At 40.1% G+C, this 17,813-nt stretch overlaps 2 protein-coding genes across 5 annotated transcripts in view; one reads left to right on the top strand and one right to left on the bottom strand.

The window, feature by feature from the left end:
• Nucleotides 1–1,906, bottom strand: part of Gemin5 (gem nuclear organelle associated protein 5) — a 46,933-nt gene extending 45,027 nt beyond the window's left edge. Inside the window, exons 1-2 of one of the 3 annotated variants that reach the window (XR_005728446.2) lie at nucleotides 1,651–1,906; nucleotides 682–842 (exon numbers count right to left, since the gene is read on the bottom strand). Coding sequence is in view for 2 of the 3 variants with exons in the window: in XM_005325454.5 (XP_005325511.1) it covers nucleotides 682–842; nucleotides 1,651–1,816 (327 nt within the window). In the remaining variant the exon portion in view is untranslated. Of the gene's footprint in view, nucleotides 1–681; nucleotides 843–1,650 lie in introns of those variants that run through there. The other 2 variants (XM_005325454.5, XM_040273439.2) reach the window with 2 other exon arrangements.
• A 1,464-nt stretch (nucleotides 1,907–3,370) lies between these two features.
• Mrpl22 (mitochondrial ribosomal protein L22) overlaps nucleotides 3,371–17,813 on the top strand; it is a 39,807-nt gene continuing 25,364 nt past the window's right edge. The window contains exons 1-2 of one of the 2 annotated variants that reach the window (XM_005325452.5): nucleotides 3,371–3,494; nucleotides 3,575–3,623. In XM_005325452.5, coding sequence (XP_005325509.2) covers nucleotides 3,410–3,494; nucleotides 3,575–3,623 — 134 coding nt within the window. In that variant the 5' untranslated portion in view covers nucleotides 3,371–3,409. Of the gene's footprint in view, nucleotides 3,495–3,574; nucleotides 3,624–14,720; nucleotides 14,740–17,813 lie in introns of those variants that run through there. The other variant, XM_040273441.2, reaches the window with a different exon arrangement.

A 17,813-nucleotide genomic window follows, 5' to 3' on the forward strand; every position in this document is an offset into this window, starting at 1 on the left:
ATATTTGTTTCTGATTTGTCAATGCCCAATTTTTACTTATTTTAACCTGTTTCACAAATAAGCATAATGTTAAACATGATATAGGTACTTCATAAATACTTATTAATGCTACCTGTTTAGCAACACTATATTAACTGTAGAAAAATTTAGACTACTGGGGAATTAAAGAATCATTAATTTTTTTCCTTCCTTCAATGCAAAGTTCTTACAAAGTTTAAGCAGGTCTTTTCCTTTCCTTTGTTCTCTTAAAAGGCAGGTACATCATGTAATCATCTGTTTTAGAAATGAGTTTCAGTCACTCATTTATAGTTTATACCAGGTGTCTATTTTAAATGCACAACCAACTATTGAATATTTTAGACTTCACGAGTCATACTGTCTCCTTTGCAACAGAATTTTGCTATATGAAAGCAGCCGTAGAAAGGATTTAAATGTGGTTGTATTCTAATAGTTCTTTGCAAAAACAGGTGGCATAGTAGTTTGCTAACTTCTGATTTATAAACAAAATATGCAGCCTCTTTAAAAAAGCTTTGAGACAACTTACAATACAGGGCTTCTTATTTAATTAATGAGTACATTCATAAGTTACCCTGCAATGATAAGTTACCAAGACTATTTGAAACAAAAGAACTCCCAAAATATACATAAAAAACATTATGAGAAATCAGCAAGCCATGGTACCTGATGGAGTGCATGTTCTGTCACAACTGTTTTTGTCTCTACATCCCAGATTTTCACAGTCCCATCATCGGAGCTGGTGGCACAGAGGTTGTACTGACCAGGGTGATGAGAAAACGTGAAGCCAGAGACTCTTTCAGTGTGTCCCACCAACTCTCCTATGACTTCAGGTAAAATTACACTTTAGGTTAATTAAACTGCTATCCCAAATTCCAGATAGAATCATCCTGTTGTTGGATGATAAGTTAGCAAATGCTTTGGAGTTACTTAATTTATGTATAACAAAAATACCCACAGACTTATAACCAGAATCCTAGGTGCTTGTACTGGCTCTTCAGACAAATCATTTTCTCCCTTTGAACTCCCAATATTCTCAACTGTAAAACAATGTTGATTTCCCTTGCTGTGCTTAGTTCACAGGCTGGGGAGCAACTCAAAATGAGAAATATAAAAGCCATTCAACTTCAGTCTGGCTACAGGTAGTTTGAAATGGAATAAATATCTGGCATGTCATATTCTAAAGCATAATCAAAACCTAGTTTGGAGCCGAAAGCATCTGACTCTACCCATTTATCACACGGAACCAAGAGTGTCACATAGTTTTGCAGATCTTGTGTAGGGGCTGCAGCTGCAAGCAGTCCCCAACTCCTGGAAGGCTCCCAGGGGACCAGCGCGCACTTGGGTCGGGGAGGCAAGCCAAGACATCTTAAATGCCTGGGTCTGGACACTGCTAACTTCAGTAAGCTAGCGGTCCCACGTGCGAGCGTCGGGAGGCGGGACCGCTCCGCCACAGCGTGGTGGGGATCATTCTTGGAGATTCATCGCGACTCATCTTAGTGACTTTGGCAGACCCCTTCTCTCTGCCGCAGTCGCAGACTATCTGGAACTATAGGAAAAGGGGTGACTGGAGACGATCAGCCGGTGTTCCGGGGGAGAGCAGGAGGGCTGCGGCCCAGAAGTGGGGGGAGTTACCTCGAAACGCGGGAGTCCCCGGGGTCGTGCCTGCTCCTGGGCCCACGCGCACAAGGAAGACGGAGGTCCGGGCCGCGAAACCGAAGAGGCCCCCGGGCACTGCATCGCTGCAGCGGGTGCAGTACCAGTTAGGAGAGGGCGGCAGCGTCCGCGGTTCCTGCCCCATAATCACCGGCAGCCGAGGCAGAAGGAAGCAGGTACAAGGATGGATCTTTCGCAGCTCCACGCCGCAGCCGGGAAGGGGGCGGGGTCTACTTCAAGCCCCGCCTCCTCGGGCCGCCACTACGGCGCGCGCCGAGGTCCACACGCCATCGCGCGCTCCTTTCCCGCTACCTCTGGGCTGGGAAGGGCGGGGCCGCGCCGCGTTCACTGCGCTACTCCTCCCAGCCTCGAGGAAGGCAAGAGTACGCCCAATCCGGTTGGAGGGTTCTGTCCTGCCTAAACTCAGCCCTGAGGTTAGCTATTTTCACTTCCCATAGCAAACCATTTAATTAACGGTTTAGACTGTTGGAGCCACCTCCGCCCACTGCCGCTTTATTCTTTGGCCCTGTGCGATCACTGGCCCATGCGAGGGTACCTTACTAGTTCCAGACATATTTTAAAGACATCTGTAAGAATGTAGTCAACGAAAAATTAAAATATGGATCAGAAATCAGAAAGAGAAGGAATAGTTTTTGCATCTGGGTCGGGATCCTGAATCTGGGATTTTGGTATTCAAAGATTAAAGAGGAATGGAGTCCCTCTTTTGGTTTGCTTGATTGTGCGCCAACTCTGAAGGGAATTGTATGCGGTTAAATTCTGTGGAGAAAAAAGAATGGAACTCCTTCCAACTCAAACATGCCAAAACGCTCATATTGTGTTCCACAACTGTGTTGTTTATTGCTTGTTTGCACTGGGTACCTGGTGGCAAACAGAAACCTGAAATACCTATCCTCAGAATACAGATGTCAAATGTATTGGGATGTCTAGGGGCACTAACTTCGGAGGCTCAGAACCCTACATTGATCACTGGCTTTGCCAGTGCTTAGGCGAGACTTTAACCTCTCCAGAGTATGTTTCCCATTTGAAGATGTTAATCCTTGCCTTGTTGGTTTGCTGAGATGAATACACGAGGTTTAGTGAAGCGGCGGCCAGGCACATCTGGCGGTAAGTGCCCATGAGTACGGACTCATCTCTTGGAGGGCAAGCTGATTAGTAGGGGTTAGAAGATGATACGTCGTATTTCAGGTAACTGTTCTTTAAAAGGGCTTTACACGACTTCCAATGACCTTTACAAACTTGTGCCACAGGGAGTTATTTCTGACAAGAAAACTCAGGTCTATTTTGGGGACTCTGCACCCTTACTCCTTTCAGACCACTTGTGAGATGAGGCTTCATAATTTTTCTGAATCTTGGTGAATTTCTACAAATCCACCATTTTTCGGATTTTTTGTTTTTTGTTTTTTTGGCTCTGAAGCTAAAGCCCAGGGACGCTTTACCACTGTTCTACAACCCGAACCATTTTTATTTTGAGGCAGGATCTCTTTAAGTTATAAGGATTTTGCTAAGTTGTTGAGGCTGGCTTGTGAACTTGCGATCCTTCTGCCTCGGGCGTTGGGATTGTAGGCTTGCGCCACTGCGCCCCGTTAGCTTTGGGTCTTTATTAAGTCATTCAATTTCAAGTCAGGCTGGCTTGGTTATACTTTAAGCCTGGGCCGCGTCTTTGCTGTCTCCATGGCAACACTGCTTCCGGGTGAGGGGCCAATCCTGAGTATCGCGCATGCGCCTCGCCTCGCTGGCCTTTGAACTCCGAGGCTTTCGCCGGGGGAGGGGAAAGATGGCGGCGGCGGTCCTTGCAGACTTTGGTAAGAATTGCTTAGTGGTTCAGGGGCAGGAGAAGGGTTAATAGGGGAGTCCGAGCTGACAGTTTGTATTAATGTTGCAGGTGCATCATGGATACAGAGCCTGAGGAGCCGGGGGAAGCTGGCCTTGGGGTAAGTCTATCGCCTTGGCATTTCACTGGGGCTCGGCCACCTGACTAGTCAGTGTCTGCTTCTGGGTCAGTCTGTGCTTTAGGCAGTCGGGCCACAGAGGTGAACTAGACAACCTGAGTCTGCCCTGTCGCCCCGTTTTTCCACCGTAGCCCCGCGGGGACCAGGATTACTCGTTGCCCCAGGCTGTTCTAAATGTGTGTTTTTAGCGGCCGCCTGGGTCTTTCTGAACGCTATGTGATTTTCCCCCTCTTACCTATGGGAGAGACTAACCTTTCTGCTTACCTCTTTAGTCACTTGCTTACGTGGGCGGGAGCTCTGTTGTGGACAGTCTTGGCTTGCAGGGTACCCGACTTGCTGTGACGTGTTGGATGCGTTATCACTTCCTCCTAACTTTCTGCATGCATAGTAGGTACAGCTTTACCCATTTTTTCGGAGGAAAAAAATTGAAGTTTTCAAACGTGACAACTTGCCCAGGGCCACTCCGATATGGGAAATTTTGAAGCTTTGAATTGTACTCCGTAGAGCATTCTGTAACCTCAGGACAAAAATGTTCTTTAAAAGTGAGGAAATATTATGGAATTGGGAGCTGGGAAGAATCCTGTCCTCTTCTGCTTGTCTCTTCTGCAGTACAGAATTGATATTGGAGATGGATAATTTGATTGTAAATTTTCTGATTGGTTCATTTTTTTCTTGTTTATTAGTTCATTGGTTCTGGAGACAGATGAATTGGGTATGAATTAGGTATGAATCCACCTATTAACTGTGTGATTTAGGAAAAAAGTTACTTATTCTTTGTGTCAATTATCTCTTATGTGATATGAGTGATGTTATCACCTAATGCATACATTTTTTTTTCCCCTTGCCAAGGATACCTGAACCTAGGCCATTGGAATGCTAGGCAAGCTCTCCACCACTGAACTACACCCACAGCCCTTGTAATATTTTTAAATGAGGATTAAAGGAGATAGTGCTTTATGAATTGTTTAGTACAGTGCATGTAATAATCCCACCCTAAGTCCTAGCTGCCATTAATATTGTCATTACAAGTTATTATTAAGTTTTTATTATATTTAACTTTGTCCTAGGCTCATGAGTCCTAGATGAATGAAGAGGTAAGCTAAAAAAGGCGAATAAGAAGCACTGGCTCTTAGGATTTGCCACACTTTGCTTTCTTAGATTACTTCTGTTACTTTGCCCCCCAACTATGCTGTTTTCTGAATATTCTGTTCATCCACTTGCTTCTTGGCTTTTTCATGCTGTGCTCTCGCTTGTCTATAATGGTAGGCCTACTCATTACTCAAATCCCTGTTCAGATATTCCCCCTTCAGAAAGTTTTCTCAAATCTTTCTAGAACTGGAGAAATTAATTTTTCCTTTCTCTTAGCATGTGTGCCTTGTTTAATGGCTACGTGTAAGTGTGTGTGTGTATTTCTGTGCCTTTACTAACTTGTATATAAGAGTGGTAGGGACAGATGACTTGTTTCTCTTTGTAATTCTTATATAGGATCTTAAAATATATTTTGGTAATGTTTGTCAATTTCAATTGTTTTGTGCTGACTTATACTAGGAAACTTTTTTTGGTACTGGGTATTGAACCCAAGGGGGCTTTACCACTGAGCCAATCCCCAGCCCTTTTTAATTTTTGGAAACAGGGTTTCACTAAGTTGTTTAGGGCCTCACTATGTTGCAGAAGCGTGCCTCAAACTTGAGATCCTTCTGCCTCAGTGTGGGAGACCAACTTTACACGTGACTGAGTACACTCCCTGGCTGGGTGCTGAGGCGCTCAGTTGCAGAAATGTGGCAGAGCTTTCCCCACTCTTCTTGGGTTCGAGGGTCAGTGTCTCGTGCATGGATGTGTCTTGCTACAGCCCCATGGGTGAGGCTACGCTCACCTGTTCCTTTATAATATAACTCCTTGCCCTGTTTAGGATAGAATCTTCCATGGAAGTGCCTTGTGTGTGTCCCCTTCTCTTACTATGCCCTTGGGTGCCAATCAATCTGTTGACAGTGGACATCATGAAACCCCCTGAAACCTGACCCCTTGCCTCATTTGAATAGCTTCCCTCAATAAAAAGGGTGCTCTCTCTCTCTTTCTGCGGACCCTTAAGGTCAGAGGAGCCGTCACAGCGACCCCAAAGAAAAAGGTGTTTGTGTCTCTTGTGTAGTTATTTCATGCAGCCTAGTTAGCCCAGTTAGCCCAGTTCAACTGGAGCGATCCCTGAGCCTTTTAGTCGCGAGAACAGAAACCTGGCACCTCAGCCTCCTGAGTCTCTGGGATTACTGGTATTTGTCACCAATCCTAGCTTATACTAAAACTTTGAGTAAATAACTTGAGCAATTTGACTTCAGTTTTTCCATTCATGTCATGATACAATAATGTGTTAGGTAATCTGTATGGGTCTTTGCAGTTCTGAAGTTATATAATTTTATGAATCCTCATTCTGGACTTTTTAATCAGGGAAATGACTATATGAAAACTAAGTAAAAAGGTGTAACTAATGCTCACATTAATCATGTAAAAATTTTTTTAATTATTATTAAAAAATAAACATGACTGTTTAAACCAGGGATTTAATCCAGGGGCACTTTACCACTGAGCTACATCCCCAGCCTTGTTTATTTGGTTAAGAAAATAATATTGTTGGCCAAGAAAAGCTTTTCTATAGTCTGTGTTTAGTAGCAGACTGACAGGTTTTAGTCTTTTAATTTAAAGTCTAATATTTTACCGTTGGGTGCTTTTGGTAAGTTTTGTGACTTACTGAACATTACACAGTTAAGTTAGGCAAAGTTAATATTTAAACAAAAAAATTTCTGGGCACATTATAGGGATGGCAAAGTGATGGGCTCAGAAGGAATTTGTTAGGTGGATCTTTTTTGCAAGGGGTGATTTTAAAGTTTAAAGAATGAAATAGTATATTTTGTTGGTTTCAAAATAAAAGGGTTGGTGTAAAAGTGTGAGGGGTCTAGTGTCTAAACTATGTATAGGTTAAAAATTTCCACAATGAAAGCCAGGTTGGAATTGACATGATTTAAAGTTTGGAAAAATGATGATAGCAGTATGATATATTTGAATAACCATTGGGCTCCAGGAGGTAGGTCTGGATTTCATATGTATGCTTAGGACATATGTTGTGGCCTTGGGTAATTTGCTTAACTTCTCTGAGGCTCAGTTTCCTTATCTCAAAAATAAAAAAGAATGAAATAGTATCTACCTTAGAGAATATTGTGAGAATGAGAATGAAGAGGCTAATATGTAAGGATGTCTACTGCAGTATCTGGCCCTGTGGAGATGTGGTATGGGAATGATACTGCTATGAAGTTCTTTAAAGGAACCAGACTTTATGCTGTAGCCATCAATAGCTACTCTGTACTCTTTTACAAGAGATTGCATGTCTTTATTAGCCCTATTTACATAGAACAGTTAGCAAGTTGATAAGAACTGGGACAAAAATTAGTCTACTTTTCTGTTGAGCCAAGTTACTCTTCAAAGACTTTTCTGAAGTAGAGGGTAGAAGTTTACCTTTAGTTTTCATTTATCTGTGCTTTTAGTATTCTGATTGTCATGATCAATGAATTTTGACAGTTACAATGATTTTGTGTCCTCTTAATTAAATCTTACCTCGTGACCTGATGAGTTGTGTAGGAAAATGGTGCTTAAATATGAGTCATACACCTCTTTAAAAGTGTAAGGAAATCGACGAAACATCTTTGTGATAATTGCATTTCTAGTGTTGCTTATAATTTCATAATATTCCATGTAGACATCATGGATTGTGTTCCAATCTTTATCTGCTATCTTTATGTTGTCTTTTTCTTTGTGTCTGTCTCAAAAGTTCCTTTGCTTCTTGCACAAAGGCTCATGTAGTTGTGTTTAGGGCAAAATAACAACCCAGGATAAGCTCCTTGCTTTTAAGATCCCAAATGGGGCCACATCTTTTGCCATTCAGATCCCAGGGGTCAGGATGTTCACCTGTCTTTAGGGCCACATCATTTTGCCCACTGCATTCTCTTTCAAAAGAGCTCCTATCGATCATCTTAAAGCATTTTTTTTCCCCCCACAGAAAGATGCCCTGTAGTCACACCTTTACTTCTGCTGCTACTCCAGCCTAGAGTGTACTTCACTTGGTTTCTATGCAAGTCTGTGGTTTGTTCAACACTCAGCTTGAGTCCCCTTTCCTTAAAGTCTTCCTAATTTCAGCCCTTAAGTTTTTCTTTTTCTGGCATCTGAATGCCAAATGCACATATGTGATTGATTAACTGAATCTTAAATCACTTTCGGGTTGCAAATGTTTTATCTCTCTGCATTCTTATCACCTAGAATAGTACCTATAGTATAATAAGAAATAGAAGTGTATGTATAAGTTGATAAAATGTAAGCCATCCTGAAGAGATCCAAGTTTTTACTCTGGAAGGTTACCAGGAATTGGGATTCATGTTTTTCTTTTCCATTGCCAAAAAGGAATATTAATTGCAAATTCAGCCTAGTACAGATTTTCAGCTTTATGTAATAGCATAGCTTGTGTGCTTTTCCAAATGGTTTTCACTGTTTCAACTATTCTTTAGAACTAAATGAGGCCTTTAGAAGTTCTGTCTACCCATGCTATAAGTTTCTGATTAGAAAATGACTTAATACTCTGAATAATATACCAGTGATCTGAAAGGGATAATGTCTTATTGCCAAATGACATTTGACACCAAAGCCTTCTCTTTGTTTATATTGTGGGTCTGTGAAATAGGAAGTTGATCAAGAATATATGTATCTCCAGGCATGATGGCACCTGTGTATAGTCCCAGCTACTCAGGAAGCTGAGGCAGGAGGATTACAAGTTCAAAGCCAGCCTGGGCAATTTAGCAAGTCCCTATCTCCCAAAATAAACAATGAAAAGGACTGGGGATATAGCTCTGTGAGATAGCACACCTAGGTTCAATCTCCACTACTGAGAATGAAGAGGCTAATATGTAAAGATCTCTACTGTAGTACTGAAAAAAACACATGAAAAAAGAAAAAAATATACGTATGTGCTTGTTGATTTAGTCTCAGATTATTTCTTAATATTATTCTGTTGATACTGACTTTTATGATTTGTTCTTAATCCTCTATGGTGGTCCAAAATCCCTGGTATATACGGTATATCATGGAAAAGGAAAGTAACATAGGGGCAGGAAAGAATGGGACATTCTTTAAACTGTTGCTTTAGGGCTATGCTGATTTGTCTCAAGAAGTTACAGACTGAAGATCTGTGTGACAAATCACGCTTGCAGATGTGTGTAGTTTGCTCTGCACCGTGTAAAATCGTCTTTTTATTTTTAATTTTTTTTAATATTTATTTTTTTTAGTTGTAGTTGGACACAATATCTTTATTTTATTTTCATGTGGTGCTGAGGATTGAACCCAGGGCCTCACACGTGCTAGGCAAGCACTCTACTGCTGAACCACAATCCAAGCCCAAAATCTTCTTTTTACATTGACATTAAAAATGGGCAGTTTTGTCAGATGAGATGTGGTGGCTCTGCTTGACATTCCAGTTACTGAGGAGGCTGAGGCTGGAGGATCACAAGTTCAAAGCCAGCTTGCAACTTAGCAAGGCCCTAAGCAACTCAGTGAGACTCTGTCTCAGAATAAAAATTAAAAGGGTTGGGGATGTGGCTCAATGATTAAGTGCCCTTGGGTTGAATCCCTAGTACCCGCCCCCCCCCCCAAAAAAAAAGAATGAAAGAAAGAAAAAAGGCAAATTTTCCATAAAAAATGAGGTTTCTAGATTCTTTTATCCATTGCAAGGCATGGCAACAATTTTATATAGTTGAAGGATGTGCTGCCTTCATATGGGTCATGTACCCTTCGGTTTTCCAGTTTTTCTGCCATGTATAAATTTTTTGTAGTTACTCATGCCTAGCCTTCCTACTTTACCTGCGGCCGCCTATATTCTTTCATTCATTTTACACATATGTATTGTTGTCTGCTGTCTGCCAGAAATGATATCCTAGCACTGGACAGAAATCCCTAGAGCAGCATATAGAGCATAGAATCTTGCGAGAGGTGCAAATGATAAGTACAAAATAGTATATATTAGTGACATCTGCTTAAGAGAACATGCATGCTGAGTTTGGAAATGTGGGGATGGGATTATGCAGGTTTTTTTTTTGTTGTCGTTTGTTTTTTTAAATGGTGCTGGGGATTGAACCGAGGGCCTTGTACTTGCGAGGCAAGCACTCTACTAACTGAGCTATATCCCTAGCCCGAGTATGAAGGTTTGGATAGAGAAGCCTCACTAAGATGATAATGTTTGGGAACGGATCTGCAGGGAGTAAGGGAGGAAGCTGTGCCAACATCTGAGCAGAAAGCGTTCTAGACAGAGGAGACCATAAGTGCAACAGCTTAAGAGGAGCCATGTCTGGAGTGCAAAAACAGGGAGTGCAAGGCTGGGGATAGTTGTGGGGGGTGAGTTCTGGCATAGGAGGAAAGAGTAGGATATCCTGGAGATCCTTGGGGAGTCATTGAGAATACTTTAGGTTATTCTGAGCAGGATGAGAAAATTCATATAGGAGTAATATGATCTGAATTAGGATTATGAGGGGTCTTTTTGCTGCTGTGTTAAGAATAGGGTGGGGATAGGGAGCAAGGATAAGAGGAGAGATCATCGGATGTTTCAGGTAGAGATTTGCTTTCTGGCAGTAGTGGCTGTGAAGATGGGTACATGGCTGTGTTCTGGCAGCATGTTAACAGAAGCTGGTGAGACTTGCTGGTGGAGTCTGAGAAAAGCATGGTGACTCCAGACTTTATGACCTGAACAACTGGAGGGATGGAGTTATCATTTACTGAGGTGGGAAGACTGCCAGAGGAGCAGGTCTTAGGGAGAATATCAGGAGCTCACTTTGGGGCTTGTTAGTTCTGAGATGTCTAGTTAGCAGTTGGGTATAGGAGTTTGGAATTCTGGAAGGGATGTAAATTTGGGTGTCATGAGTGCATGAATAGTACTTAAAGCTTTGCGATGGTTAGTGAGGGTAGATGGGAAACAGAAGAGTCCAAGGGCTGATTCCTGCCTGGGACATCAATGTTATGATAGGTCAGAGAAATGAGGAAAAAACAGAGGAGACTGGGGGGTAGTGGCCAGAGAAGTGAGAGGAAAACCCACAGTGTCCTGGAACCCATCTAAAGATAAAGTTTTAAGGAAGGGAGAATGACCAGAGATATTTAGATTTCTCTCAGCTGAGGACTGAGAATTAACCGATGGGTTTTGCAACAGATACCTTCAGGGAGCTTGATGAAGCAGTTTTGGTGGAATTTTTTTTCCTAGACTGTAGAAGCTAGGAAAATAAATGGCCTAGGGAAATAAAATATAGTAGGACTGCTGGGCAGCCTTAAGGACCATTTGGCTTTATGAACACAATTGTAAAATTTAAGCATTTATCTATCCTTGGCCTACCCATTGAGGAAATATGACTTATTAACCATTCATATGAATACCACATGATGATGTCTACCTTTTGGAACAGAGAGGTTGTGCTTCTCATTCTGCAACACAGCACTACTTTATTTATTTTAGTGTTACTATTGCTAATAGGGACTTTCATCTGGGGGCAATTTTGCCCCTCCTCGCGCGGGGAACATTTGACAATGTCTGGACACATGTTGGTTGTCACGACTTGGTCAGGCAGTAATACTTTTGGTATCTAGTAAATGTAAGTGCTAAATATCCTATGTTGCCCCAACTGTCAGTACCTCAGAGGTTGAGAAACTCTTGAGTGTATTTTTGTTCAAAGTTTCTGGAATTTCATTTTTATGAAAGTTTGCTAAACAGTTATTTCCTTGTTTGTCCTTGACTATCCCAAAGTAAAATTATATTGAGCTATGAGAATATACATATTGCTTCAGTCTCTTTATTTCAGATTTTAGTTGAGACAAGAGGGAGGATGTTCTTTTTATTCAGTCTCAAGTGTATGATTCACTTATTGTTCTGATAAGTAAATACAGAACAAAGAACCTTTTACTTTGATGAGTGTAATAGCACGGTATTCTTAAGATTGAGCTTGAGGCCCTTTCTGTCTTCACTTGGGGCTTGGGCATACCTTGTAGTGAATTTCAAAATGAAACTTTCAGCAATATATAGGAGGTATTATTTCTCTTTCTCAAATTGTGACTTTAGAAAGTCCTCAGACACACTGTCCTATCTGAATTAACTATTAGTCTTAAAATTTGATTTATCTGCTATTCTTCATTGCCTGATGACTGCAGGCAGAACTTAAAAAATGATACTTAAGTTTATCCGTGTGGGCAGGTGGGAAACACCCGGATACTGAGAGTGGAAATCCAGATAGGAGTTCACAGGTACCACTGTCTTGGCAGGCACTCTGGCATCCTGACTGCTGTTGGCCACTGTGTGTGTGTGTGTGTGTGTGTGTGTGTGTGTGTGTGCGCGCGCGCGCACGTGCGCGCACTCTCTCTGTGTTACAGTCATCCTGGAGACCTGGTTCTTTTTTTTAAACCCAATTTACAAAGATAGTGTGAAACTCAAGGACCTGAGTTTCCTAGTGAATGAAAGGTTAGTGGCTATGATAATGATATTTGAATTTTAAAATGATCCAAGTTGATCCTGGGTGTTTTATGAAGTTGTCTTTGGTACTTTTTTCTTTCTCTTTTTTATTTTCTTTCTTTTTTCTTTTTTTAACTTTCACTTGTTTGCTTTGTTAGAATAGTAGCAGTGAACTAGAGCTATGGGCAGACTTAAAACTTGGTTGGAAGTTTTGTTTGAAAAAAATCACAGTAATCCCTGCCATCAAATTTAATTCCACCAGCTTCCGTTTCTTGAGTTTGTTTTCTGTACTGACTTTTCTCAGGCTCACTCATGTAAAAAGTCTTATAAGATCTTTACTTTTTGGTTAATTTGTTTTTTTAGCACTGGAGATTGTGAACACAGGGGTACTCTACCACTGAACTACATCCCCATCCATTTTTATTTTTATTTTGAGACAGGTGGCTAAGTGGCCCAGGCTGGCCTTGAACTTGTGATTCTCCTGTCTAAGCCTCCCTGGTAGCTGGGATTACTGACATGCACTACCATGCCTATCTGTCAGAACTACAATTTTGAATTGGTTTGTATCTTTTAAGTTTGAGGTTGGTTCATTTTTATTTAATTTTTTTTTGTTTCATTTTATATGGTTTAATTTGGTGTTATTCTAATAATTGGCCAGGAGAGGGCACATAGGAACTTTTGATTCAATACACATTAATTATTATTTGGAATAATATTTTAATTTGATGGCAGTATATTAGCATTTACTTGATAGTTCAGTTTATGAACATTTGAATCTTGAAAATTGTGGGTGTTCAGAAAATTTCTTATTTTTAATTCATAACATTAAATTTATTAAGCGTCATACTTAATTCACCGAATATGTATTGAAGATTTAAGGAGTGCAAGGCACTCTGCTGCTATACAGGTTGGGGTTCAGAACGCGGACCTTGCCCTCAAGAAATCTCTGATTAGTATAGTCATGGTGTCACTGAAGAATTGAAATCAAAGCCAAGATTTGTATTTCTGCCATCATGCTGTCAGTAATGAGATAGAAGTTAAGTAAGGTTAGGAGAGAACTAGAAATGATACATTGTTTTTACAAAGAAACCAGGCTCCAGGAGGTGACAAACATAGTGTACCCACTAATTGCAACTACATAAAAATATAAATTCTCATGATTACAAATTAAAGAAGAAAGCTTGAAATTGTGTAATGTAAATCTCACACTTGAGAGGATTTATTCTGGGGGTGATGGAGAGAGAAGTATTCATAGTGCTTAATTTCAAAATATACTAGCTCTTACTGTTTATCATGCTAGACACCATAAGATGCATCATATCCATCATTTGCACAAGGAGGTAGGTTTTAGTTCTCATTTTGTAAATAATTATATTTAAAATTTATTGAGTCTTTTAAAGTATCAGATTAAGTATTTTACTTGCAATATCTCATTTGAGGTAACTTACTGATGGGAAAATTGAGATCTATAAATTTATATGACTTCCCCAAGGTCATTTTCCAAGTGCATTAGAGTTAGGATTTAAGGCCCTGGTCTAGCCTCTGCCCTCATCACCTGGCTTATAGATTCATTAGGATATTTCTGCACTGCAGAATCATATATTCTTATTTTGAACTTTTTTAGTTAAAACATTAGAATCTAAATGTGGATGGTAAAAGTACACATTTTAGTAGGTATTTTGATGGCACTAATTTTGACATTAGGATATGAGACGGCAAACTTGAGGTGAAATAGAAGAAAGATCTACAGGAAGAGAACAGATTTGTTTGATTTTTAAGTCTGAATGGTTTGAGGATCAAGCAAACAAACAAATAAATAAAACAAAACAAAACAAAACAAAAAAAACAACTTTGACAAATGTATCATCCAAGTCCTAGAGTGAGAATCTGCCAGTACACAACTGGGTTAAATGTTTATTCAGCGTCTGTGTGCCAGACAGAGTCCTTGGTGGTAGAATACAAGAATGTTAGACTTGCCTCAAGTTGCTCAACATCTGCACTCTCATTCTAGCATACGATTCTAGTACGTGAGTATTTGTATTTATTTGAGGGTATGATCCAAGTGGCTGTACTAGGCTGCATACAGTACAGTGGTCAAGTCACTGTTGCATGGCTAGCAAGAATGAAATATTAAAACAATGACCGGAATCTCCCAGGGGGAAGGGATCAAGTGAGCTTCATGTAGCATGACTTTTGAGCTGGAACTTAACATAGGACAAGCATTTCATTCTGGAGGTAAGAGAGAGGAGAAAGCAGCCTAAGTAAAGGTGTGAAGGTCTGAAAGTATGCGGCTTATTTAGGAAACAGTGAACATCTGTGTGACGAGCCATAAAGTGAATAAGGCTGGGAAGGACAGATTGGGGCCAGATTATAAAGGGTCTTCTGTGTCTTGCTAAGGAATTTGGACTCTGTATTTCAGATAGTATGGAACTGTCAAAGTGTTTGTTAACTCTTTACTTGTATACACTCAGACATACACAGAAGTAGACAATATGATGAACTTCCATGTACCCAACATCCAGCTTCAATAATTACTTAAGACCGACCTTGTCTGTAATTTTTACTCTTCCTCATCATATTTTTAAAGTAATTACCCATACTATATGATTTTATCCATAAATATTTAACTGTGTGTCTCTTTAAAAAAAGTATAAAATATCTTGTTGATGTTTAAATTTCCATTGGCTTAACTGTCATACTTTTGAAATTGTGATAGTTCACACATTAAAATTGACATTTTTCTTGAGTCTTTTAATCTGTAGGTTTTTTATTCCATTCTCTGTTTTTCTCATGTAATATATTTGTAGAAGACAATGGGTGGTTTATCTTTTTTTAAAGAATTTTCTGTTGGCTGGATTTTGCTGTGTGCCTCTGTACTGTATTATTTAACATGGTCTCTTTTCTCTGTATTTTCTGTATTGAATCTTGAGTCTTGATCAATTCAGGTTCATATTTTGTGGGAATGACAAAGTCAGGGAGAGTTCCTGGTGTGTTCTTCTGTCAGGAGGCACTTATGCCTCCATTATCCATTAGTTCACTACTAAGGATTATAAAAAAAATGCTATTATAATTATTCTACTTTTTCATTATTAACTCCATAGAAATCAGACTTTTCTACATATATTGCTTGGCCACTTAGTGATATAGTTTGATTAGAGAAAAGGATAAATGCTTGATTCTGTCTCTTCATTCACCAGTTTTTAAAACATATTGACTCACTAGCAATGGTAACTAATTTTTTTTAAGCTCTATTATGATCTCATGGCTTTGAGTACATTTGCTGTATTTTAACTTGCTGATGTTATTATTCTTATTAATGCTTAGATTATCCCATTTTTGGCACAAATTAGCTCCTGAGTGGCTTTGACATACTCCTGGTAGTCTGGTAGCTTCCTTGCTTTCTGGTATGATGAGTTGTTCCTTGCTCATCTTATACATTTTCTGTCCAAGATCTGCAATCAGCTATTTCTCCCAGAAGTTTAGTTCTTTTCAATGGGAAATGAGATTTCAGAGTCATAATCTGGATACTAGAGGTGCTCATTGTTCTTAGTGTTACCGCTGTTTACTGGTGAGGAGTCCTTGCATCCCCAATGCTGAAGTATAACACCAGAGAAGCACTCCCAGGCAAGTGGAGAGCGGAAAGTGGAAGGCTTTATTAAAGACAGCAGAAAAGACTTCCTCCCAGAGGAAGAAGGGGAAAGGTGGGATCTGTGGAAGGGGGAGGTCTTCCTTTTTTTATATTTAATGTCCCTCCACATTCCTGTCCTTTGTTTCCCTCTATTCTGCAAGAATGTAGGTGGGAAGGCCAAAAGGTGGGAGATGAGGGACTGGAGGAGTAGTCTGGGCAGGAAGGGCCTGGGGTGGTTTGATTAGCACCCCCCCCCCCTTTGCTGGGAGCTACCTCATTAAGAGTTCCTTAGGATGGATTGGGGCCTCGGGGACATTAACATTTCAATTTCCCCTGCTGTTGTTCTGGTTTACTGGACTCCATTTTCTTTATCTTACTCGATATTGGACCCGATTTACCTAACTACACTAACTACATATCTTTAAATGTGGCTTCACTAGGTTGGTCATTGTTTCTAGACCTCTTCAGTGGAGAGATCTAACACTTAGATCTTGGAGAGCATTTTGAACCTTTTATTTTTTTATGTGTGTTTATGCATCTACTTGCTCCCACACCAAGAATCTGAGTTCTCAGTGGCACTGAAAAAAATGTTAGAGTTAGTATATTACATAGTTAGCATTTGCTTTATCCCAACAAAGGTGTCTATGCTGAAGAATGACACGAACAGCTCTATTTTATAGAAGGGTAACTAATTTTGTGCTCAGGCAAAGGAAGATGGTATGGAATAGGTTAGTTGATGGAAGAGGGAGCAATGTAGAGGCTATAGCTGTAGTTCTGAAAGAGAAGAGGTCCTGAGCCAGGGTGGTGGCAGGATTGGAGAAGAGAGAAAGCATTTGAGAAATTTCATGAGAAACATCTGTAAGACTTGGTGGCTCTGGCAGGATAATGTTTGGGAAGTTGAAGATAGGGGACCATTCAAGAATAATTCCATGTAGTGGTTTGGAGGGGCAGAAGGTGCTGCAAGATGGGTGAGGTGGATGAGCATTTGGAGTTGGGGAGATCAAGGAATAGTGAACTTAAAGCCTTCGTTATCAAGTCTCTCAGCATATTAGTTTGACTGAGACTTTACCCTTGACTACCTTTTTTATATTTTCCAGTACCTAACAAGATTCTCTGATTTATTTAGACTTCTGTTATTTCTCATCTCTGTACTTCTGCATAGGTGATACATGCCTTTGCCATTATTGGGAATGTATGTCCTCTGCTTGTTGCGGTCTTGTTTGAGATTAACCTGAAGTCAAATGAAATCCTCTACCTCTGTTCCCTGTGTTATAGTTATGTATGGTTTTATGTTGACCTTTAATTGTCTTGTTTATTTGTCTTGTGGATTCAACAAAGCTGGGCAACTTCACAGGTTCAGTCAGGAACTCATTATGCCTTTTTCAATTTTACTTGGGTCTGAGCTGATTTACAGTAGAGAGTCAGCATTTATTGGCCAGTCAGGGCAAAAGATCTTGGGTTAATACATTTTTATTATTTGGCTTAAATGAGTTATTGGTTCTTTTTTTAAAAAAATATTTTTAGTAGTAGATGGACATAACTTTATTTATTTTTTAAGTGTTTCTGAGGATCGAACCCAGTGCCTCCCACATGCTAGGCAAATGCGCTACCACTGAGCCACAACCCCAACCCTTATTGATTCTTTTTAGTTTTACATGACAATTTTGATAAAATTATATAAGCATGGATTATATCTTATTTTAATTAGGACCCATTCCTATGGATGTACATGATGGTGGGATTCACTTATGTATTTTCATAATGTTTATTCTACTGAACTTCTTTTCTTCTCCTACTTGCCTTTATTATGGTTTAGCTTCCATATATCAGTGAAAACATTCAACCTTTGGTTTTTTAGGATTGGCTTATTTCACTTAGCATTACAGTCTCTAGATCCATCCGTTTATTGGCAAATGTCATAAAGTCATTCTTCTTTATGGCTGAGTAATATTCCATTGTGTATATGCACCACAGTTTCTTGCTTGACTCATTCATCTGTTGAAGGTCACCTAGGTTGGCTCCATAGCTTACT

Source organism: Ictidomys tridecemlineatus, chromosome 1 (genome assembly GCF_052094955.1).
Source record: "Ictidomys tridecemlineatus isolate mIctTri1 chromosome 1, mIctTri1.hap1, whole genome shotgun sequence".
Taxonomy (NCBI): domain Eukaryota; kingdom Metazoa; phylum Chordata; class Mammalia; order Rodentia; family Sciuridae; genus Ictidomys; species Ictidomys tridecemlineatus.